This window comes from Erpetoichthys calabaricus, chromosome 11 (genome assembly GCF_900747795.2).
Source record: "Erpetoichthys calabaricus chromosome 11, fErpCal1.3, whole genome shotgun sequence".
Lineage (NCBI taxonomy): Eukaryota > Metazoa > Chordata > Cladistia > Polypteriformes > Polypteridae > Erpetoichthys > Erpetoichthys calabaricus.
The window spans coordinates 63,700,712-63,726,471 of NC_041404.2; the positions used below are offsets into that span (position 1 = coordinate 63,700,712).

At 45.3% G+C, this 25,760-nt stretch overlaps 1 protein-coding gene across 1 annotated transcript in view; it reads left to right on the top strand.

Moving 5' to 3' along the window:
- Positions 1-25,760, top strand: part of LOC114660488 (dedicator of cytokinesis protein 2-like) — a 75,140-nt gene that overhangs the window by 22,134 nt on the left and 27,246 nt on the right. Inside the window, exons 20-33 of the mRNA XM_028813213.2 lie at positions 4-104; positions 2,303-2,437; positions 3,131-3,239; positions 3,541-3,611; positions 3,731-3,834; positions 6,945-7,087; positions 8,856-8,951; positions 9,193-9,291; positions 12,528-12,622; positions 14,174-14,252; positions 14,455-14,555; positions 14,877-14,935; positions 16,328-16,476; positions 16,701-16,786. Coding sequence (XP_028669046.2) covers positions 4-104; positions 2,303-2,437; positions 3,131-3,239; positions 3,541-3,611; positions 3,731-3,834; positions 6,945-7,087; positions 8,856-8,951; positions 9,193-9,291; positions 12,528-12,622; positions 14,174-14,252; positions 14,455-14,555; positions 14,877-14,935; positions 16,328-16,476; positions 16,701-16,786 — 1,427 coding nt within the window. The remainder of the gene's footprint in view (positions 1-3; positions 105-2,302; positions 2,438-3,130; positions 3,240-3,540; positions 3,612-3,730; positions 3,835-6,944; positions 7,088-8,855; positions 8,952-9,192; positions 9,292-12,527; positions 12,623-14,173; positions 14,253-14,454; positions 14,556-14,876; positions 14,936-16,327; positions 16,477-16,700; positions 16,787-25,760) is intronic.

A 25,760-nucleotide genomic window follows, 5' to 3' on the forward strand; every position in this document is an offset into this window, starting at 1 on the left:
CAGATCTACATCATTGGACTGATCGCTGACAGAAAGTTCCAGCACTTCAACACAGTTCTGGAGGCTTACATCAAGCAGCACTTCAGTGCCACTCTGGCATACAAGTAAGTCTTGGGGACAAAGCAGCCGTCACACCGTCCGGCGGCTTTCTAGGCATCGTCAGGGTCCACACGGGACCCTAACACCACTTCTGTAAGAGTTTCTACGCTTGAGCCCAACTTCTCATGCTGAACTCATAGCTGGGTGTCAGCTTCGGAGTGCGACTGGCACGATAATTAAATCCTAGGAAAGCACCAGAAAGATTAAAGGACTTAGATGGTGGGACCACCCTGTCCGTTGTATCATTCATCGACCTGCGAGGACAAAGATGGGGGCTTGGGTTGCAGTGCACCTTTTATTTGACTTTCCATGAACAGTCTGATCTCTGCCCTTCAGGAAACCGCCATATTGCGGCCAACTTGAGATTTGCAGGGCAGTAAACTGGGACTGAGCCACCCTGTCCAGGACACCTCCGAGCACCAGAGATTTGGTAATCCCGGAGGGGCAGGGGTGGCCATTGTACTGCACCCCTGGGGCATTCTGGGGATGATCCCCGTCCCGAATAGTTTAGTCTCACTACCTGCCTGCCTGTCCACCACTAGGGGTGGTAAGGTGGGCACAAAGTCAAGGGCTATTGGCATCTGAGGTGCTGGCTGAGACCTCACAGCTTCTGCCCTTTACTTCAGGATAGAAAACGGGAATAAAAGAATCAGAGAGCAGTCGAGCTCGTAGTCAAATGATATTTAGATTCACAAAGCAAACTCCATTCAATTGTAGGCCAAGTTTTCAAAGTCTAAGGGACATGTTACAAAATGAAATCAAATGAAATCACGTTTGCCTTTCAGTCCCTGCAGTGCCCTCCATACCAGCAGCAACATCGGGTGCCGTCAAGAATTCAATGAAATGTCAGCTCAGGGGTTTGGAAAGCAAGAAAAGAAAAGTTGAAGCGCCAGCTCAGTCCTTCCAGAAGATTCCAAAGAGAAGTCTTCACAGCGATCAGCCCGACATCCACTCGCACACACAGCTCTCACACACACTCGCGCACAAACACACCTCACCTCATAACACACACAGACTCACACCACACACTCGCGCACACACACGCACACACGCACACACACACACGCACACACACACGCACACACACCACACCACACTCGCACACACCTCAATTGTTTTCTTTCAAGCTCTCAGTTTTTGGGGTGCCAGCGTTTGCCCTTTTTCGTGGGCGTCTGCTCCTCCACTTATCAAGAACGAGAGTGTTGAAGTGACGCGTCGGCCTGCTTTGCTTTTCAGTTTTCCTTCTGGGTGCCACGTTAAGGTTTACTCCAGCTGGTAGTATTTTCAATACCTGACACTCATTTACTTATCACGTGTCATTTGTTGTTATCTTATGTTTTCATGCAGGACACAAATCCAAGACAATGTCGATAAAATAGAAGACTCTGGTGACCGGCCGCGGTCAACAGCAAACAACATGAAAACACCCTTAAAAGAATCCCTCCTTACTCGTATTGAACGATCCATACACTGTACATATAAGACCACCCTACTCCGACACAGACAGGCAGACCCAAGTCCCAGTCCAGCACACACGCCATTCTCTGCTTCCTTCCAATTCCCAGTCCTTCGTCCTCCCGACTCTGGATCTCTGAATGGAGTGAGGCAGCTCCTTCTACGATGACCCTAGGAGTGCTCCAGGGGGCTCATTAATCGGAGCTTCAATCACTCCCAGGTGTGATGAGACCCCAATGAAGGGCTCTGCAGCTCCCCCTGGCACCCCCCATTGAACCCAGCAGGGCTGTGCCAAACTCCAACTCCCAGCACACCCTGTGGGAATCTATGGTGCCACAGCTGCCCAGGAGAGCTGCCCCCTAGTGTCCCAGGGAAGGTATTGCCTTGCCAATGCTCTCTCCCCAGGTCATTCCATACAGCTGATATCCCGGGCAGGTAATGGCCATGGCGCCCATCACAACGTATAATGTTCCACACGCATGTGTTTTCCCTAACATATCGTTAAATAAGTCACTCTTCAAGGCTGAGCCTAAGGCCCGGGTACAGAAAGGATGGCATGTCTGCTCCAGGTGACGCCTCAGTGTTTAACTTGAGTTCATCTTTAATCTGAATCCGCTTCGTCCGTTCCGGCACTGTGCGCGGTGCAGCGCGTATCATGGACAGGGTGCCAGAGTGGTATTAATAGCGATGTGCAATCCCAGGCATTGCAGGAGGGCACCACCTGACTGGCCTTTGTTCTCTTTGACAGGAAAGTGATGTCGGTGCTGAAGAATTACCTGGACATCTCCAGCCGAGGGGAGCAGTGTGAGCCTATCCTTCGTACCCTCAAAGCTCTGGAGTATGTCTTCAAGTTTATAGTCCGGTCTCGGATGCTGTACTCTCAGTAAGTGCCATTTTAAAAAGAATACTCTGCTGCATCATCAGGTGTGCATGTGGCAAATGGTAGGAGGCAGAGGAAGGGCACTGACCCCGTGTGTGCCCCCTCAGCCCCATTCTGCTCAGAGTAACGTCCTCATATTGGTCTGCCCACATATGCCCTACAGTTAGTGCTGGAGTTGTGGGCAGTTACAATGACTCAGGCGAGTGCCATCTTGCAGCCGCTGTGCCATGGAAGGCCAACCAAGGCCTGAGCCCTGCCCGGCCCCTGCTGGGCACTTAAATATGCCCGGGATCGCTGCCCAGCAGCAACGGCAGTACCCGTGGGCACCAGGCAGAGACAGAAAGAAGAGTCAGGAGCAAATTTAACAACAGAAGAATAACAGGAACACCAAATAATCACAAAAAACAAAAGGGCTGCCACCTCCCCAAGTGGATTAAGTGAGTCTGAGAATGTCAGGCGATGCTCCTTGGACCGAGGGTTTGTTTAGGATGAACGTGCCAGCTTAGGTGGGCCGACAGCCCCTCAGTGTTTGGAGTTCTCTGCTCTTTCTTATTTATCCTCACTCAATGGTGACGTTTAGGCCTTCACTCGGTGCATGGGATGAGAAATCCCCAAGTCCAGTAAGGAGCTGCAAACGGTGACGAAAATGTCGTTGTTGACTCTTAAGACTAATTACTCCCCCTGTCATCTTTTCAGGCTCTATGAAGGCAAGGAGCAGACAGAATTTGAGGAGTCCCTTCGGTGCCTCTTTGACTCGATTAATAATGTGATGAAGAGCCGCTACCAGACAAGTGTCCTGCTGCAGGTCAGACGGCGACGGGCAGCACCCAGAAAAGACCATTGATAGGGAATATGAGGGTGGGCTGGGTGGCAGGTGGTCTGCACTTACCGTGTGAGCCAGCAAGAGGTGCCACATGTGGCAGGTGACAGAACGGCCTTGAGGAGGACGTGTCAGAGAGTGACTCTGCTATCTCTTATATAGCGCCCTTCCTATCTGTCTACCATATGGTGTCTTTCATCTGTCCATGATGTATGAAATTCAGTTGAGATTGAAGGTGCGCTCTGATGAAGTCACTTGGCTTTCATGTTTTCCTTTGTGCTTTCAGGTGGCTGCTCTCAAATATTTACCGTCTGTCCTTCACGATGTTGAGACGGTTTTTGATCCAAAATTACTCAGGTGAACGCTTGTGACAGTAGATAGAAAGACTTCTTCAGGCAGCATTTTACAGATGGACTTCTTTGTCGGCATTTACTGAATAACATTGTCCTTCCTTTTCTCCTGCTTGGTCTCTCCAGTCAGCTTCTCTATGAGTTCTATAACTGCATCCCAGACCGATTACAGAAGCATAAAATCCAGTCCATGACAGACATTGTGAGCAGTAACTTATTCATCAAGCAGGGTATGTATGAAGGTGGTACAGTGGTGGCACTGCAGCCTCGCCGTCAGAAGACCGGGGTTCATGTCCAGGGTCCTTTGCATGTTCTCCCAGTGTCCGCGTGGGTCTCCTTTTGGGGCTCTAGCCTCCTCCCACAGTCCAAAGGACATGCATTTTAGGTGGATGGGTGACACTGACTTGACCCCTGATGTGTGTGTGTGTGTGTGTGTGTGTGTGTGTGAGAGATGGGCTGGTTGTCCTCTCCAGGGATGGCTCCTGCCTTGTGCCCAATGCTCTCTGAGTTACGCGCCAGCCATCTATGACCCCAATGAGGATTAAGCAGGCTTAGAAAATGGCACAGCATGTCCGTATAAACATGATGGGAATTAGGGTTCATCTTCTGATTTTGTTCTTCCTCAGAATTCTTATACGCAACCACTTTGTTCAATTAAGCTGCCAGGTGGGCTCACTGCATGTGACACATGGGATCAAAAGGCAGAGACACGAGATGAATTCTTCATAAAATCCACAATCACACAAACAGTGGGCACAATCTATCTATCTATCTATCTATCTATCTATCTATCTATCTATCTATCTATCTATCTATCTATCTATCTATCTATCTATCTATCTATCTATCTATCTATCTATCTATCTATCTATCTATCTATATAGTGCCTTTCATCTATCTATCTATCTATCTATCTATCTATCTATCTATCTATCTATCTATCTATCTATCTATCTATCTATCTATCTATCTATATAGTGCCTTTCATCTAGTGCCTTTCATCTATCTATCTATCTATCTATCTATCTATCTATCTATCTATCTATCTATCTATCTATCTATCTATCTATCTATCTATATAGTGCCTCTCATCTATCTATCTATCTATCTATCTATCTATCTATCTATCTATCTATCTATCTATCTATCTATCTATATAGTGCCTTTCATCTAGTGCCTTTCATCTATCTATCTATCTATCTATCTATCTATCTATCTATCTATCTATCTATCTATCTATCTATCTATATAGTGCCTTTCATCTATCTATCTATCTATCTATCTATCTATCTATCTATCTATCTATCTATCTATCTATCTATCTATCTATCTATCTATCTATATAATGCCTTTCTTCTATCTATCTATCTATCTATCTATCTATCTATCTATCTATCTATCTATCTATCTATCTATCTATCTATCTATATAGTGCCTTTCATCTATCTATCTATCTATCTATCTATCTATCTATCTATCTATCTATCTATCTATCTATCTATCTATCTATCTATCTATCTATCTATCTAGTGCCTTTCATCTAGTGCCTTTCATCTATCTATCTATCTATCTATCTATCTATCTATCTATCTATCTATCTATCTATCTATCTATCTATCTATCTATCTATCTAGTGCCTCTCATCTATCTATCTATCTATCTATCTATCTATCTATCTATCTATCTATCTATCTATCTATCTATCTATCTATCTATCTATATAGTGCCTTTCATCTAGTGCCTTTCATCTATCTATCTATCTATCTATCTATCTATCTATCTATCTATCTATCTATCTATCTATCTATCTATCTATATAGTGCCTTTCATCTATCTATCTATCTATCTATCTATCTATCTATCTATCTATCTATCTGTCTATCTATCTATCTATCTATCTATCTATCTATCTATCTATCTATCTATCTATCTATATAGTGCCTTTCATCTATCTATCTATCTATCTATCTATCTATCTATCTATCTATCTATCTATCTATCTATCTATCTAGTGCCTTTCATCTAGTGCCTTTCATCTATCTATCTATCTATCTATCTATCTATCTATCTATCTATCTATCTATCTATCTATCTATCTATCTATCTATCTATCTATATAGTGCCTTTCATCTATCTATCTATCTATCTATCTATCTATCTATCTATCTATCTATCTATCTATCTATCTATCTATCTATCTATCTATCTATCTATCTATCTATCTATCTAGTGCCTTTGACTCTGTCTATCAGGTCCCTGATTGGCTATTCGCTGATGTGTCCACATCCCTCTTCCCAGACTTTCTAAGAGCCGAGTTTCTTAATTCCGAGGTCTTTGCCCGGCGCCCCACATTTCCTGCTGTCCTCGATGGGCCTTTGACTTTTAGATTCCAAAGATTCTCATTTTTGAAACAAGATCAGATTCGTTTGCAGTCGAATGGCGAAGAATTCCTTCAAATCTCAGAGCAGTCAGTAAGTCGAGTGTTTTTTGTTGACTCTCGTGTGTGTCACTTGTCACCTGAAGCTGGTCTCACTGATGGTGACAGGATTTTAAAACTGTTCACCAGCAATAAGGCAGAACGTCCCGTTCATGTGTTATAAATTTTAATTGATTTACTTGCTTTACTTTTGTTGTTGTCTCCCGTATCTGCTCCAGTCTGAATTCTGCAACGCTCCACGTCTTCTGACTTTGTCAATTATAATGTCTGCCCCGCTTTCAGTGCCAGCTTTTCCATACTTCTTTCCTGAGGCCTATGATTTCACTGCCAATGAGCAGTAGCTCCATCAGTGGGTACAGATGCCAGCCTGGGCGCTGCAGGTGTGTGTGTTCTGCCCGTGTCTATGTGGGATTTTTCCAGGCACCATTAAATGCCCAGTCCCACCCACAGACACTCACATTAGTGCTCTATGAGTGAGTGTGGCAGTGTGACCAAGTGTGCCCTACAAAGGCTTGTCACCCAATCAGGGTTCAGCTCTCTTTGATATGGTAATGAGAATTCTAAGGGGTCATTCGAGCTCCATTAGGGCGACTGATTGGTTCATTTCGTAGTCCTTCTGATGTTCAAGAAGCTCCAGCTAGAGTCACACAGGTGGCACAGATGCCATTGTGGCAATGAAAAAGAGTGGCAAGTGAACACAAAGAATATGAAATTTAAACGCAGAAGTTGTTCTTCTGTTTCCCCCATTCATTGATCGCTCTCTCATTCATGTGTGTTTCTTTATAGTTTATAATCTTTCCATTTTAAATCTACATTTTTGGTGATGAGCAGATCTTGCTGTCATTATGTTTGCCACTGCATCTTTCTCACCAGCTTCCTTTTGTCTTCTCTTGATGTCTTTAGAGTGCCGTGACATCCTTTTGCCCATGATGATCCGGGAGATTATTCTGTTTTTTGAGAAGCCGGACACCAGCATATCGGCGGACGACAAATGCTGCGTGGAACTGCTGAATGACATTCTGGAGGTCCTGAGCAGAAGAGATGTGGTAGGTGGCATCAGCCCTCGGTGCAAGAGAAACCACAGCCCATTGGACTGGTGACAGTCCCCAAGCTCAGAATGAGGGGTGCTGGATTAGTGGCTGACCTTTCAGGCACTCCGGGCTGTCATTTCCAAGACCCCAAAACAAAAGATGTGAAGATTTGTCAGAAGAAAGAGACACCACTGCCACACTGTTGGGGGGGGGGTTCTCCTGACATGATGGCGTCTTTAAAGATGTGAAATAACAGCAGATGATAAATAAAGATGTCAGGTGTGCACCTCCTCGTCAGTGAAGTCTGATGACACCTCTGCTTGTTTTCATTTCGGAACAATTTTTGAAAATGGCTGCTTTTATCACACACACGCACACACCCCCTCCACACGCACACACACACACACACACATATACACACCCCCCCCACGCACACCCCCCCCACACACACACACCCCACACACCCCCACACACACACACGCACACACACTCACCCCCCCCACACACACACACCCCACACACCCACACACACACACACACACACACACACTCACCCCCACACACACACACACCCCACACCCCCCAAACACACACGCACACACACACACCCCACACCCCCCCCCACACACACACACACCCCACACACACACACGCCCCACACCCCCCCCCCCCCCCCACACACACACACACGTATGCGCTTTCACATTCGTTTCTCTCATTTCAATTCCTGATGCTTTGGGCTTTAACAAAAAGTCGGCCTGAGGATTCTGCATTGATGTTTTATTTTATTATTTTTTTCTGATGCCTTTGTAATTTGTTTTCTAATACTTGGAGATATGAAGACTCCAGTCTTGTATTCCTTTTGCATTTTCGAATTATTATTTTTTTTATTTACTAGGGGGCTTTGCCCCCTGCTCACTTCGCTCGCCAACCCCCCAGCTTGTGCGACATGCCAGCCACTTCACGTCTCTGTCGCTCGCCCAACTACAAATCTTTTAATTCTCGCAGATTCGCCTCCTCATTGGGAAGAAACACCCTGATGGCAACACGAATTAGACGATCTGCACGTCTTACAAGTTTAAAGCTGAACGATATATTCCATCTGTTTTCGCCGTTCTGTTATTTCACCGAGTAATAATTTCCGTTTGTTTGCACCCATGCGATCTTTGATTTCCTTTCTTTGAGACTTTTGAATTTTCGCACTTCCATAATCTCTAACCTGCTCTCACATGGATCGCACCAACGTTTTTGAATTCTTTATGACGTTCTACTTTGTCTTGTACTCTTTGTCTTTTATTTCCAGCCCCGGGCCTGGTTGAACCGCTTGGCACAAAATCTCATCTCATCCCAGGAGTTTTTAATTTTAATAGAGAGACACTTTCACGATTCTGTTGTAGGGGTTGGGCACACGACCATCACAGGTTTAACGTCGCTCACCTTTCGGTATAAATATGGCTGCAATGAGTAGTTTTGTACTTTGATGCCAGGACCTGTGAGGTGGCAGCACTTAGCAATCCACCATCATGACGCCTGTTGGTTGAAACTGTCAATAAAGGAGTAAATGTGAATAAGAATTAAAAAAGCTGCATGTGTCAAATATTACGAATTATGTGGAAGAAGAGGTGGGAGGCCTTAACAAATCATCCACAACTGGGCTGGCAGGACGATTGTCTCCAGCGACACATTTGAAGACTGGAATGGCCAGATGAGAAGAGACTGTAAAAAGCGATGGAGTCGTAATATCTTCACATTAACGTTCCTGTTTCTATTTCTTCCCTCAAAGGGTGAGACCTTCCATCACACGCAGGAGATCGCGAAGCACCTTTTACGGACTGTCAACACGACCGTTATCAGGATGGGCCGAGACCACCCTCTGATTGTGAGTCTGCCGTGTGTCACCCAACACACCATTAAGTGACCTGGGCCTGTTGGTCCTGTAATGCCAACGTCTGGTGTCACTCGCACTCTTCACGCCTTAGCATAGGCTGCACCATTGGCAGCGTCCAGGTGTGCCAGTGTGTGGCAGATGTGTAAAGTGCCCCAGTGGACGTGACTACGTCCTGAGGCGCCATCTCTGACATTCGGCACTAACTGTTGTGATTCATTTTGTCTCCTAACAGAGTCACTTTGTGGCCTGCATGACTGCTGTCCTCAACCAGATGAGTGACCATCACTATTCTTCTTACATCGAGACGTTTGACAAGAGCACTGAGCTTGTGGTAAGAAGCAATGTCCACTGAAACGTCAAGAGTGGACACAGCACAGTCTTCCTGAGTTTTTAGTTTTTTAACATTAGGTAGTAGTTTAAAAATTCAATGCACAGTGGAACCTCGGTTTGCGAGCATAATTCGTTCTGGAAACGTGCTCGTAGTCCAAAGCACTCGTATATCAAAGTGAATTTCCCCATAAGAAATAATGGAAATTCAGATGATTTGTTCTACAACCCAAAACTATTCATATAAAAATGATTAATACAAAATATAAAGTAAAAATACATAAAACAAATTAACCTGCACTTTACCTTTGAAAAGAATCATGGCTGGTGTGAGTGAGTTTCTAAACTCTTGTGGGATTCCACCCAACGGGACGACACGCGGAAGAGCGTCCCAAAGCAATCGCAGTCTCCCAGCGCTGTAGCAGTTCGCCGTAAAAGTGAATCCGAAAAGATCGCGGACCTGCTATAAGCGCCTGCCGCCGATGGGTGATACAAGGAACAAGGAGCATTGTAAATGCACAGGGCCCTGCCTGACTGCTGTGTCTGTTTCAAGCTGAATAAAGCTGGTGTTGCTGAATTACTGAGACTCAGCTTTGTGTTTTAGTGTGCAAGACGGGGACTCGCACGTTACAGCACACACAGTGACAATACTAATGCTGCAGTAAACAGTATACGCTCGTACGGATGTTTACTATGAGTGAAGCACGCCGACTCAGACGGAGAATAGGAGACGATTGCCCACAATCCCACATTGAGAGAGAGAAGAACCATCAGCTCAGTTGTGAACACATGACGCTCAGCAGACAAAGAGTATACATACTGCTTGTACTGCAAGACCTCGCTCGTTTATCAAGTCAAAATTTATTAAAAAATTTTGTTGGTCTTGCAAAACACTCGTAAACCAAGTTACTCGCAAACCGAGGTTCCACCGTATTTTATTTGTGCCTTTGTGAGCCCATTAAAATGTAAGCCCTGAGTGTAAATGCAGTAATGAGGGTCCTTCAGATTAAGGGGGATGGCCTGCATTGGCGTTTCCAGGTCTTCTCAAGGTCCTGCTTTGCAGAGCTCACTGTCCCTGTGAGTCTGGACGTGTTGACCGTGAAGCCTCCCAGGTGTCTCAGTTCTAATGAATGTCTCAGTGCCAGCGCTTGTATGCTTGTCGTGTGGAGTGCATCACAAAGGGAGGACTGCCTTTGCTGTTGGCTGATGGTGGATCGGGCAGCACGGTGGCACAGTGGGTTAGTACTGCTGCCTTGCAGTGAGGAGACCAGTCTGAGTTTGCTTCCAAAGACATGCAGGTCAGGTGCGTTGGCGATCTTAAATTGTCCCTAGTGTGTGCTTGGTGTGTGTGTGTGTGTGTGCCCTGCGGTGGGCTGGCGCCCTGCCTGGGATTTGTTCCTGCCTTGTGCCCTGTGTTGGCTGGGATTGGCTCCAGCAGACCCGCTGTGTAAGGATATAGCGGGTTGGACGACGACTGACTGCTGACTGACTGATGGTGGATCTCATTTGTGGTCCACTCTGCTACCTTCCTGTTAAAAGTGCCCTAAGAGTAGACTTTGTGGTTTGGAGGCCATAAATGTCCCTCAGGACAGAACCCGAAGTCTGTGACCGAGTCCCTGCAGAGCCGAGTGCTTCTGAAAAGGCCAACTGCTCAGAGAGGGTTTTAGGCCCAGACACACACACATGATTTCTCTGTGCCACACAATCATATGGTGACAGCCATCTTTTGTGCTGGTGCCAGCTCCATCATGTCCACCTTGGACCTCGGACTGCCCCTCATTGAAAAGCCCAGCCCTGTGACTCCCACCTTCTCCATGTTAGTTAGTTAGTCTCCATGAGTACAGCAGGATCGTAGGACGCTCCACATTTACGTATCGACCAGGACAGAGGCTGTGAGTCAGGGACCGCCGGCAATGAGAACAAAAGCAGCACAAACCAGCTGCAGTGTGACATGCTGATGTTCCTGACGCCACATGTCAACTGAATACGTCTGTGGTGTGCTCTACAGGTCACGACTTCAGTATGTCTGAGCTCTCTACATAGTAGGACAAACGTCCTGCTCATCCACTCCAACCCAGAATGGTGCCAAGGAGACAGCAGAGGAAGAAACACAAATGTGTCAGACTTAGACAACACAAAGCCAGCCTGCCACCTCTCGAGGTCCTCGTATTGAGATTCACTTGCACACATTGACCTCAGATGACCTTCACAATTCTTGTTGATTTGCCTTCAAGCCAACAAGAAGACGCTTGATGATGAAGGTCACCATTCTAGACACCGTAAGGGAGACAATGAATTGATCATGTGACTGCAACCTGATTGAGAGCAATGAACAAAATGGCTGCAGCCATATAAAAAAAAAAAAAAAACCAAGTGGCACCAAAATGATCAAAAACAACAAACCAAATAACCAATAAAATGACCGGGACACACAGCGTGATACTCCTAACAATCTGGAAATGGTGGGACACCAAACGTCAGCACCCTCTGGTGGTCTCCGGGGTTCCTGCTCCACTGCGTGCTCACTTAGAGATGAAGGGCCAGGTCTGCCCACTACATGGCATGTGCCACCTCCTCTACGATTAGGGTTAGAACAACAACAAACAGTAACGATGAATGTGATCTGAAGCCACGTCACTGCCATTTTGGTTTTCCAACACTGCTCTTGTTACCCTCCTGAGGTACCCAGCACCACCACTCCTACCACCCCATGGCGCTGCCCATTTTCTGATACTGCTAATCCCTTTGGTGGTCCGTGCCAATGGTCCAAACCATCTCAGTTGGGTGCCCCACTATAATATTAATGAATGCTCTCAGCCATTGTGAGGTCCCGTGCTTTGGTGTGTTTATTTCTTAAAGCTTGAATTGTTTCAGTTGTTTTGGTTGCACCTTCGTGATTTTCTTTTTGTTCTTTTTCTCTTGAATTGTCGTCTGTTTAGAAATATTCACAGATAAGATGACCACATTGCATCTTCTGCAGATTTCATTAGCCGTTTCCGTCCCTTCAGTGCCCACTCAATTTGATTCTGTTTATCGGGGCCTTTATAGTGACAAGTGGGGCTTCGCAAAGCATAAAATAATCAAAGAATCGAAACTCAAAAACAAGCGTTAAAGACGTGGAGCGGAGCCCCCAACGGAGAAGGCTGCTTGCTGCCGTCATGGCTCTTCTTTCATGGGCCTCGTTGACTTTACTTCTGCTGTGGAACTCAACAAGCTGATGTTTCTCCTTTCATTCCCCAGGATTTTCTCATGGAGACGTTTCTTCTGTTTAAGGACCTCATTGGGAAGCACGTCTACCCTTCTGACTGGATGGCCATGATTATGGTCCAGAACAGGTGAAGGCGGGCGCCGTGACTGCTTTGTTTGTGGCACTTTTCCTTTTGTTATTTCTTCCAGCATGTTGGTCAAGACCTCGTGCCCTACAGCTCTGATTTCTTGGGTTTTGAATGGCACTGAATTCATTTCGATTAATTTCATTTATGAATTTCCATGATGCTCTTTTGTCTTGCGTTGACATTTTGAGCCTTATGCAGATTTCTGTCGCACTTCTACTGTCTAACACGTCTGTGGGTGAAGCCTTGAATTAATTTGACTCTCAGGGTAAAGTTAAGATCTTGAGATTAGATTAAGATCTGCTTGCTCTTTCGACTTTGATGTTTGCTGCGTTTTCATTTTCTGGTTTAGACCGCTGGATCTGCCTGAGCCGTCTCTGTACTTTATACTCAGCCAAGTCCCCGTTGCTCAGTGCAGCACCCTGATGCTTGACATTTACCTTCTGCACGACTTTTTAAGGCTCACCACCACCATACTAAAGCAGAACACGTGAAGGTGGGGAGAACACTTCCAGTTTCTGAGTGGACGTCGTCGAGTGGCCCGTTATTACTTATGGATTTCAGAGGTGGCCTTTCAGCTTGCTTCTGTTGTTAAAAAGACATTTTAGAGAATCGTCTCAGCATTTCCACCTAGCAAAGTGGGTTACGTAAAGCTGTGAAGACCCCAATGTTCTGCAGGTAAAAAGCTCGCTGTGTTATGTTCTTTATTCTTACTGGCCAGCCGCCTACCTGTATGTATGGCGATGTTTCATCAGCCGCAGTTAAAGCTGACAACTAACCCAATGAGACTCTGGGAAGGACAAAGAAAAAGACAAGCGAGTGGCAAGAACTTCAGATCGACAGATCGCAGCCTCAGAATTGGGGTCCATGCCACCCAGGAGCCAAGCTGTCGTCACACATACAGTGGGGTCACTTTTGTTAATTTGTGCCCAACTGTTATTCAAGTGAAAGACTTCGGCTCCCCCTCTGGTTCCACATCATACTTAGAATGTGTTGCAGCATTTGAATTTCCAGAAAGCTCATTTTATAGTCCAGCTACTTCAAACAACAAGGTGGTCCCTGACAAATAAAGCACGGATGGTCCTCATGTCCCACCTAAGTGTGCAGGCACTCCTGGGCTCCCCCAGATTGTCAAGGCTTCCATTTTCAAACTATGATTGTCTTTACAGATATAAATCTACCTCATTTGTGGAAAGTATGAAGAAGTGACATTAGGTGACACACAGTTACGGCGTGAGATGTGGCCAGGAGTGACAAAATGACATGACCATGACCAGACAGCATGGCCTCCCCTTACTGATTGATTTACATGCACATAAATGAACAACGGGCCCTTCTTCAATTCATGTGCTTTACATTTCAAGTCAGTTGCATTTTATAAAATGATTTTTGAAAAACAGATTTGAGAAACGCAAAGAATTCTTAGATCCCTCAAGCGTCCTTCAATAATGATGTCACGTATGCGCCGTGGGCTGGCGTGAGTCCACACGCCTTCCAAATCCCAGAGTGGCCGCCGCCAGCCACGCTCAGCCTCTGCTTGTTTCTTTCTTGCAGGGTTTTTCTCAGAGCAATCAACATCTTTGCCAAAACGATGAACCAGAAATTCCTGGAAAATAAGGACTTTGAAGTTCAGGTTGGTACAACAGGCCGTCTGGCAGGGTAGCATCTATGATGTGTCTAGGACTCAGCACCTGTGGATTATCCAAGGTGGCTGAGGCTAATTACAAATTGGAACAAAACCTTTAATTAAGGAAAGTCCATAGTGCCCTCCATATGCTTTCTGGGGGCAGGCTAGAAGGTCCTTTCAATCTCCTTGTATTGCTGTGTCATTGCAGCTCTGGAACAACTACTTCCATCTGGCAGTGGCCTTCATCACCCAGGATTCTCTGCAGCTGCAACACTTCTCCTCTACCAAACGGAATAAGATTCTGGCAAAGTAAGTGACGAGCCACCATGTCTCTGGGTCTAATGCCTGGTGTGGACACACCATTGGGCAACACAACACAACTCAAATGTAATGGTGTTAATCGTTGTATTGGCACATGTGCTGAGTACCGCAAAGTAACACGCAACACCTCAGCACTCACAAAGCCATGAGAAACAGAGAGAGAGAAATGTAAGCCACTAGAGAAAAATCCCCCATCTTGGTCAGACGGCTTCACGCTTCTGTTATGCTGCCAGTCGTTCCAGTAGGTCCACCTTTGCGTGTCAGTTGTGCCATCTGACTTCTCTTACCTACGCCTTTCTCCTGATTCAGGTATGGTGACATGAGGCGGCTGATTGGATTTGCTATTCGAGACACTTGGTACAAGTTGGGTGAGTCTCTGTTCAGATTTACTTTCAGCTGTGGCAGCCAGTCAAATGTCAGCTCTTACGATTCTTCTCACACACATGTTCCTATTTGCCGTATGCAAAGTCTCACTATGGAGGCTGGACGACCCTCACATGTCCCGCATATACCCAGCAGTCCTTCCTTTATTGATCAAAGACAGGCTTTATATTTACATTTGTTTGTGGAGCAGATGCAGTTATCCAAAGCAACTTACAAAGACATCAACACAATCAAGTAAACATCAGTCTGAGGGACTGTTTTCTGTTTAAATGGGAGCTGAAAAGTAAAACTGTGGGTGTCTTAAATAAAGCAGACATTGAGAACTGTAAATGAAGGAAGGTGCCATGACAGGTGGCACATATTAGATGGAAGGACAACGACACAAACACCAGAAAGCGTTAAGACTGAAATCAGAAGAAGACAAAGCTGATTTTCTTCTTTTTGTTCTCTCTGTCTTCACTAAGCAAAGCCCAGGAAGACAGTTGTGTGTTGTGCATATTGTGTATGGTCAGTAGAGGGCACTCACAAGTCATCCATCCATCCATCCATTGTCCAACCCGCTGAATCCGAACACAGGGTCACGGGGGTCTGCTGGAGCCAATCCCAGCCAACACAGGGCACAAGGCAGGGAACCAATCCTGGGCAGGGTGCCAACCCACCGCAGGACACACACAAACTCACCCACACACCAAGCACACACTAGGGCCAATTTAGAATCGCCAATCCACCTAACCTGCATGTCTTTGGACTGTGGGAGGAAACCGGAGCGCCCAGAGGAAACCCACGCAGACACGGGGAGAACATGCAAACTCCACACAGGGAGGACCCGGGAAGCGAACCCAGGTCCCCAGGTCTCCCAACTGCAAGGCAGCAGCGCTACCCACTGCGCCACCGTGCCGCCCCACAAGTCATCTTCAAACCCAAATGATGACAATAAAATGAAAGTTAATTACAAGCAAGAGTAAGTGCAGCAGAGGAAAGAAAATGTGAAATAAATGTGGAATAACAAGGACATGTCCTCTCAGGACAAGCCAAGAGGGAATGAATCCTTTACAAAGGCACTGGACACACAAGCTAAGTAATTAGATGGATGGATGGATGGATGGATGGACATCGTGTATGTAAAAGACAGAAAACATGAGCGTAAATCCACAGGGTCTAACAAAAAGAAGGCCAGGGTTTCTGTCAATTGACTTGACTTTTGGAGTTTCTTGTGGCACAGTTGACGTGTGCTGGTTGGCACTCTGGCTGTGAATGGCAGCCCAGCGACTCTCTCTCTTCAGTTTTGTATGTCCTCTCTATGTCTGTGTGGCTTCTCTTTTGTTGTCTTTCTTTACCATCTTGTAAAAAGAATTTGACTTTTGTGTCATTTCCAGGTCACAACAAAATCTGCTTCATCCCTGGTATGGTGGGACCGATTTTGGAGATGACCCTCATCCCTGAAGTGACCCTGCGAAAGGCCACTATTCCTATCTTCTTTGATATGATGCTGTGTGAGCACTCGAAATGTGGAGATTTCAAGAAGGTATTGAATTCCGGGTGGTACTTTTGCCTTTCTAAGCCCCCATCTAGTGGCACATTGAGATACTTTTACATGTCAAGCCTGTGCTTTCAGATAGTGTTCTCCGTGTCTTCTCCAGAAGTCCAAGTGGAATTTGAAATGTTTCAGTCATCTCCATTGTGTGTCATCCTTGTAGAAGGACAGCAGGGTCTCATGGGCCTGTTGATGTAACCTTTGCTCTCTTTTAGTTTGAGAATGAGATCATCCTGAAACTGGACCACGAGGTTGAAGGTGGCGGAGGTGACGAGGAGTACATGCAGCTTTTCCAGTCCATGTAAGTAGAGTCCTGGCATAATGTGGAGCTGTTTGGAGAATTCTGGGCATCTTGTTTTGCTTTACTTGGGGCTTTTTGCTGATTGGACTGAGGACTGCTCTGCCATGCTGTTTTACGAGTTGTCTTGTCACCTCGGATCAATTACTGGCCTCAGATGTCAATGTTTTAAGGTTTTTGTAACACAAAGCTGACATTTGTGTTAGAGCCACTGCGTCACATAGCACTTCACTGTCCTCCATTAATACTCCATGGCCAACTCATCAACAGCGAGAGAAGCGCCTGGTTTGGAGTAACATCTCTATGGAGGTCAGGAGGATGCCCTGATGCGGCCCGTTGCTGCACCAACCACACGACGAACCACCTCAGGATCCCCAATAGGACCCGAGCATAGCCGTGCAACAGGTCACACTGCTGCAGCACACCAGTTCAAGTGTGAGGTTTTTAACAGTGGCTGGAGTGTGTGGACGAAAAAGGCACACTGAAAAGCAGACAGATAATATTTTCTCAATTCACTTTATTTATTCATTCGGAGTCGCAGTAAGTAGAGATTCAAAAGAGCATAACTTATTGCCGCAAAGCTCAATTGAACCCTGATCAAAAGCCAGGAGGGGTTTTTTATACTTCAGCATCTCATGATTAATAAGACAGAAAGAACATCCTTATCAAAACAGTAAAGTTAAACAATATGTCTGTTGAGCTAAGCATTATCTGTGTTTTGGAAGCTAAGCACAGGAGAGACGCCTTTGCATAAACTACATGTATTTTCTGCAGCCTTGTGACCTTGTCCCTGAAACATTCACTCTGAGAAAGGGAAAAACAAGAAACAGCTTACATTTTATTCATCTGGACACTATTTCTCCTGAACCCTGGAATAACATATTTTTGTTAGTTCATAAGCCAAAGCGTCTCTCACTGGCAAGTTACAAAATAGTTATTATAAAGATTCTAATTTACTAAACACACAAAATACATGGTGCTGAGGAGAACATTCTTCTTCTACATTCCCCCCTTTTTGAACCAACAAAAATATGGGTGACATAGGAGTAACAAGGGAGAGAGTAGGAGAAGGGGAAGGAGTGGAAGGAAAGGAGGAAGAAATGGGAAGCATGCATTCTTCATGTAACATATAAGCCTTGGCCACGGAGGCAGTGAAATACTGGGACACAATATATCTAATTAGGGGGACTATACAGCAGGCCACAAGCAACAGAATGATAAAAGCAATGGCCAGTGAAATAAAAACTGACCTGAGCCATCAGCCCCAGGGGCTAGAAATGCCAGAAGTGGTAGCTAATTTATTTGAAAGGGCAGTTAAACCTGGCAAAGCACGGTGATTGATCCATCGGCAGCCGTATTATTAGGGATGCAAGTGCAGCACGCATCACCAAACATAGTACATACACCCCCCTTTTCAGCAAGGAGCATATCTAATGCTAACCGATTTTGCCAAGTCATAAGGGATGTTCTATCAAGCTGTTCATGTATCCCTTCAACAGCCTCTTTAGTAAAATTCAGGAAACGCTGTTGGTTGTAATATAAGTAATTAATCCAATCTACATTTTTATTTATTGTAACTTGGGGGAAAATAGACTCAAATCCGGCAGCAACTTGATCTCGCGCTTGAAATTTATCAGGGACTCCACAAGGGACACCAATGGAATCAAAGTAAACGCCAGGGCCGTGAAGAGAGAATGTGGAGGGGTCAGCAGAGCGGGGTCGACGACGTCGGCCAGAGCTGGACGACATGCGAGGAGAATTCAAAGGGAGGAGGCGGAAAGGCATATCAAGTTGGGTTAATGCGCATGTGCCAGTCCAAACAGGGGGAAGAATATCAAGTAATTTTAATGTACTGCACATCCACCAAATATCAGCACGCGGAGTGGACTGTGTCAACAGGAAAAGTGATAATGTAGAATTAAATGAGGTGGAGTTAACCTGGAAAGTCTGGGAACAGAAGGAAGAAGGGATATGACCAACATCAGTACCTCGGAAGGGGGAACTATAATTACTAGAGAAGCAGGTATAATCGCCTTCATGAGACTGGAACATCGGGGGAGTCATTTGAGGAGTGGGGGGGGAAAGAGGGGAGAAAAAATTGTAATGCAGTTAGAGTCTTTTGGTGTGGACGGAGAGGTAAAAAGGGCAAGGAGACAAGGAAGACCAACAGGGTAAATATTAGAAAGAGGGAAAGGGACGGTAGCCAAATGTGGCCTGGCCGTAGCACAGGCGTAGCAATCAGATTGATTTACTTACTTAGCCGAATATAATACCCACTGTAACCAACGGTTCTGATCGCCATAGCCAGTTTCAATTGAAAAAGTGGATGAGAGGGTGGAAATATTCATAATCTTAAAAGAAGAAAAGTCTGGACCAGAAGTTGGGGTGACAGGTGTGTGTGCAGGAGAATGAGAGGTGTTAGTAACAGGATTGTCAATCTTAATTAGAAATCTCCCTAAAGGGTCTGTTCCAGATACATATGCCCCTAATATATAGGTTCCTGAGTCATGTAAAGAGGAGTTCTTCAAAATGATGATCAAGGGGTTACAATGGTTGTCAACACATTTATGAGAAGCATGTCCTTTTATGATAGAAAATCGATTTTTCAAACCGTATTTTTGGGCCTCAAAAGGTTGAGAACCCCAGTTCTCAGTTCCAGTGTTAGCAAAAACCCATTGCCAGTTGTCGCAGTTACTTCCCTAATAATACTTCGTAACAGTCATACACACGTATTTGTCAGACCAGGTCCACTGGGCTTGTCGACCAGTCCCACAGTTGATAATAGAGCAGAAATCAACCTGCACTGATGTGGTGATTCCTAACAGGAAAGTCAAGGTGACCAGGGCAGTAGACAAGGGAAAAGAAAGCATAGTAGCACAGCAATCAAGGGTGCCATCTCTTGCAATGTGAGGCGTGAATCCAGGTGGGCAATCCTTCCATTTTCACTGCATGTGGTGTGGATAGAAGAACTTGGAACGGTCCTCTCCACCTCGGCTGATGCCAATGTTTCCTCCGAGTGTCATGGACGAGGATCCAAGTGCCTAAGGGAATCGGCGTGTCTTTAGATGGAAGACTAGTCCTCCAGGCCTGGTTAACCTGCTCGTGGACTTCTTTCAGAGTATCTCGGAGACCTGTAAGACAAGAGAGAAGATCATTGTCTACAGTATGCAGGTTAACATTTCGCATAACCATGCCCACAGGCATGGGTGTCCGGTCAGAATTTCAAACGGCGACAGTCCTAATTGCCGGTGTGTTCTTGCCCTCAATCTCATTAAGGCCAGAGGCAAAGTGTCTGGCCAGGATAAATTTGTCTGCTCACAGATTTTTGCTAATTTAGATTTTAGGGTGCCATTGTCAGTTTGCAATTTCTGTGGTATGCCCCACCTAGGAATAATTTCTTTGATTAAAGCTTTGGCTACAGTTTTAGCATCAGCGTGTTTAGCAGGAAAAACTTCCACCCATCGGGAGAACACATCAACAATTACTAGACAATAACGGTAACCTTTAGACGGAGTTAGTTCAATGAAATCCATTTGGAGGTGTTCAAACGGACCCATTGGATTAGGTGTAACGGCGGGACTTACCTGGGTGCCCTTTCCTACATTAGACTTTTGACATAATGCACAGCATCTGCAGAACTGCTCTGCATATGTAGAAAAGCCTGCAGCTTCCCAGTGTTTTTCAACATCCTGAATTATGGCGTCCCTTCCAGTATGGTCTAGACCATGAGCGATTTTTGCCATACCTGAGAAAGAAGCCTTTGGGAGGAAAGGTTTGTTAGTTTGCCTATGGGTCCAGACTCCATCAGAGAGGGACCCTTCTTTGGACCATTTTCTTTTTTCTGTGTCCGTGGCTGCACTCTGTAAAGAAACAAGTTGATTATCAGGGTCCTGGTTATTTCTCTGTTGGAATAAAGAAATTGGTGTGTTATTATATGCAGCCTGTTTAGCAAAGTGATCAGCTAATTCGTTTCCTTTGCTGACAGGATCTTGTTTTCCTATGTGAGCTTGACATTTAACGATCGCTAACTTTGATGGTTTAGTTATAGCTTCTAAGAGGGATTCAATAAGTTTTTGATGTTGGATCAGTTTGCCAGCGCTGGTCTTAAATCCTCTACTAAAATAGAACGAACGGTGTGAGGTACCTTTACTGTTAGGGGGCTCATGAGCACTTTGTTTGTCTGTATGTGGTTGCGTTAAAACTGCATTCATTAATCCCCCCTTTTTCGTCCACGAACACAGTGAATGGACGAGAATATAGTCAGTGAGAGTAATGCATTTTTTTTTTATTTTATTTATTTATTTATTTATTTTTTTAAATCACATAGAGCCTTGTCAGCCTGCTATATCACTGCATGCAGCCAGATCGCAGTGTTAGCTAGATTTTGTAAAGGCTGTGCTCCTCCTGAAAAACTTACAAGCAAACAACTTCTCAGGCCGCAAGCTGGTACTACTTTTAAATTAGGAATTCATCTCACCGTGGTGCCATACATGCTAGCCTCCAGATCATGGAAAAGTCTGAGGCGGAACCGGGTCAGCGACAACAAGGAAACACTAATTTCCGTGGCGACCCAAATGCCAACTGTAAACAAAAATAATCCATCTCTGGAAACACACAGCACAACTCCACAACAAGAAAACATTCCCACCAAAAGCTATGCAGCCACAGAGAAATATGCTGACTTAACCTGTTGTTTTGTGACCGGTCTTGGAAGGTTTTGAATGATGGTTAAACGGCCGCTAGAGAGAGCTCTTGTATCGCAAGAAATGTCATGACCTAAATATTTAACGATAGCTTGAAGTAACTGCAGTTTTTTTTTTTTTTTTTTTCTTTCTTCGACACTTTTTTATGGCCATTTTCACCTAAAAAGAATAGCAATTTTCTGAGTATCATGTGCACTTGTTGTTTATTTATTTTTCTTTTCTTTTTTCTTATCTATATACTGTATCAATTTATTATCTTTTTCTGGCCAAAACCATAAACACAAGGGGCTTCAGTATATCCCTGAGGCATGACGGTCCAGGTCCATCGGCGGTTTTGAAAGGTAAAAGCAAACCAGGATTGAGAATCAGGGTGCACGGGAAATGGAAAAGAAAGCGTTAGCAAGGTCAATAACAGAGAAGTACCGGGCGGACGGGGGTATCGTGGAAAGAATAGTGGAAGGATTAGGAAAAATAGGTGTTCTAGGAAAAAAACGCAGAGTTAACTTGTCATAGGACCCGTCAGCCTTTTTTACAGGAAAAAATGGGGGAGTTGACTGGAAAGTATGTAATTGGAATAATCGCTCCTCGCCTCACGAGATCAGAATGTACGGCGGCGATGCCAGCCTCTGCCTCTGGAGACAGAGGATCCTGGACATGGTACGGGCGGAAGGAAGATTTTGAGAAAATCACCAGTGGCTCAGTGTGCTATCCTTCCATAATCAATTTTTCCCTTGGGACCACAGTGCTAAGGAAACATGGGGAACCGAATCTCCTAAACAGAAAACGCTTTGTGAATATGTGAGGTGCACTGAAGCAACAGCTTTAGTAGACAACAAAAATGCATGGAATGTGCAAAGTTTCAGGGCATGTGCTGGAGGAAAGAAAAGATTCTAACCAAGGTGTGTCCACTTCAGTAGGGAAAATACGGGGCAGTATAAGGCAGGGTGTCCGGGACTTGTAAGTGAGGAAAATAGGCATGAGGGGAAAGAATGAAGGGCTTTCAAGAGGAAGGTGTGCGGGGAGATGTTCAGGGTCCAGGCTGTAAAAGAGGGCTTGGGGTGTGAAGTGTGGCACAGGAGCTTAGGAATGGAGCAGCAAAAATCCTTGTTCAGTTAAAGAAAATTGAGACTGACAATTTAAGTCATAAGATCCCATCCCAGCAGTTTCACAGGACAAAAATGATTTAACAGAAAGCAACGAGTCAATAATGAAACTGTTAATGCTGAGCTGTAATTGCACAGGAACCTCCTTCAGCGCATGGCTCCTGTGTCCATTTCAAAGGCAGTTTCTTTGCTATTAAAGTCAATAAAAGATCAGTTTCAGCATGACGAGTAAGCAAAGGAAACTGGAAAAAGTGGCTTGGGTCCCTGATAATTCTTAGGACCAAGGAATGTCATTAGGCTCAGGGAGAGGGGGTGACGGAGGCGCTTGTGTGGGCAGTTGCGTCTAAAATGTCCAAGTTCACCTTAGCAGCGGCAGGCATATGACGCTGGCGTCTGCTCCGAAGGGTTAGGCATCTGAGCAAAAGGATTTTTAGGGTTTGATAAATGGAACCCGCGTCCTCTTCCGTGCCCTCGCCCTCGACCTCCAAAGAATTTTCCACGTCCTCTCCCCCTAGCCAGGTCAGTTCTTCCAGTATAGTAATTTATTTGTGCAGCCAAAAGTTTGGTCTGTGTGTCTGACTCTTTTAATTTAGTCTGTCTGTCAGCATGCTCTGCATGACGCTTGTCTTCCTCGAACGTTGCGGTCTTTCAGCCTTTTTGCAGGACGTGCAGACTTTGCTTTGAATGTCACTTCTCAGTCCCGAGATGAAAGGAGGCACTGCAGCACGAGTTCTATCGTTTGTATTGTCTAGCCCAGAGTGATTAGCCATCAGATCTTGCAATCGGTGAGCCGGCTGAAATTAGTGACCAGTTTGTGCCCTTTTTTTATATTTTTCTGCCAGGGCTCCTTTCAAAGGCTCTCACTGGGCGAGGAAAGGACCTTCATTCCAACACCAAGGGACACCATTATGATCACCGTGATTTACAGTTGTCCATGTGGTGCTCAGCTGTCGACGGAGCACCTGTGTCCACTCTGCAGCATTTGTTTTATACATGTTATCCAGCTGCTGTAACAGCTCCACAAATTGCAGTCCACCGACTGCTCGTGCGCTGGGAGACTCTTTTAATTTCTGCCATTACAATCCAGTAGCACCTTGTGAATGATCTGAATTATCTTCTTTAGGGTCAATATGTGAGGACGGGTCATAATGATATTGTTCATCGTAAAAACCTGCTCCAGACGGTTCGTCTGTTAACAGGGGTGTTGTTGGAGAAGAGGGTGCAGGAGGTGGAAGCGGGGGAGTTTTGGTAAGGAGGGGGTGGACAGATTACGGGGTATAGGGGGTCTTTCTTTTCGGTCTGCTTTCTTTTACTTTCAGGCTTGGGCGCTGTCTCTATCTTCATTTTCTGCAACGCTAGCAATAATTCTTCCTTGTCTTTTTTGTGTTTTGACTTCAGCAGCCAGCAGGTTGTTACGCCTCTGCTTATTCCACTTCTTACATGCCTTTTTAAATCCAACCCAGTCTGCTTCTCTATTAACTGTTTAGGGGACCCGCTTTCAATCCCGACGGTGTACTAGGAGCCTGGTGATTCTCTGAAAATAATCCTTCTAACATTAAGTTTTGAGGACCCTGGGGGACCTGTTTGACTGGCGTGCCATTATAATTTCCCATAGTAAGCGGCAGGCCTTCAACAGAGAGCAACTCAATCCTCGATTATTTCTCGTCCCACTTGTCGTCCCCGGAATCAACCAGTCGACAAGTGGAAATCAACCTCCCCTCTTCCAAATTTCACACGTACTCTAACTGCCCCTTTCACCCCTATTCCTCTTAATATAGGAACGTGCCACTCGGTCCTTTCTACTCGAATTCTTAAGGGATGACTTACTAGCATTCACACTGTGCCGTCACTCTCTATGAATCCCTAAAACCCTTCTAGGTCGATACGGTATGATTCTCTATTCTTTCAGCATGCTTTTATTTTTTATTCTCTTTTATTATTATTTTCTTTTTTCTTTTCCCCGTATACTTCTATTTCTTCCAGCACACCAGTCAAACCAACGGGAATCCCCCGAATCTACTCACTGCGACTCCTTCTGCCTGCCTGGAAAAATCCCATCCAGTTGCTTTTCGTTTCGGTCAGGAGGAGGTCAGCGACTCCCCACGCAGGAAAACGCCCAAGGTTGGCCAGTCCTAACTTTTACCGGAGCTGGTCCTCGATCCGCGGAAATCGGTCCACTTGGACGAACCCGCCCAGGGAGTCGTCTGCCCGTCTCCTGCCCCACGTTGGGCGCCAAAAACTGTGGACGAAAAAGGCACACTGAAAAGCAGACAGATAATATTTTCTCAATTCACTTTATTTATTCATTCGGAGTCGCAGTAAGTAGAGATTCAAAAGAGCATAACTTATTGCCGCAAAGCTCAATTGAACCCTGATCAAAAGCCAGGAGGGGTTTTTTATACTTCAGCATCTCATGATTAATAAGACAGAAAGAACATCCTTATCAAAACAGTAAAGTTAAACAATATGTCTGTTGAGCTAAGCATTATCTGTGTTTTGGAAGCTAAGCACAGGAGAGACGCCTTTGCATAAACTACATGTATTTTCTGCAGCCTTGTGACCTTGTCCCTGAAACATTCACTCTGAGAAAGGGAAAAACAAGAAACAGCTTACATTTTATTCATCTGGACACTATTTCTCCTGAACCCTGGAATAACATATTTTTGTTAGTTCATAAGCCAAAGCGTCTCTCACTGGCAAGTTACAAAATAGTTATTATAAAGATTCTAATTTACTAAACACACAAAATACATGGTGCTGAGGAGAACATTCTTCTTCTACAAGTGCCAGTCCTGCCACCAACCCCTGAGTTTTCAAAGCAAGTGGTAGGACCCGCTTGCAGGGCTCCATGAAGAGTAACGTCATTCCCAGGAAGGACCAATTGCGGGTTAAGGGCCTTATTCGGGGGCCCAATGGAGTGGTATTTAGGGGATTCGAAGTGGGTGCAGATCCTTAGCCTCGGAGCCACCACTCCGGCACATCTCTACAGGGGGTGTAAATCCATCTTCCTGAAAATCATTTGGTGGTCTGCTTTTAAGAGGAAATGGTGAGGGAATTCATATGAAGTCAAAATGTACTGAAAATGTTCATTCCTTGAAAGGCCTTTAGTCATCTAAGAGCCCTGTGGGCACAAGAAGAAGATGTCACTGTCCAGTGGGTGCATTACAGCCC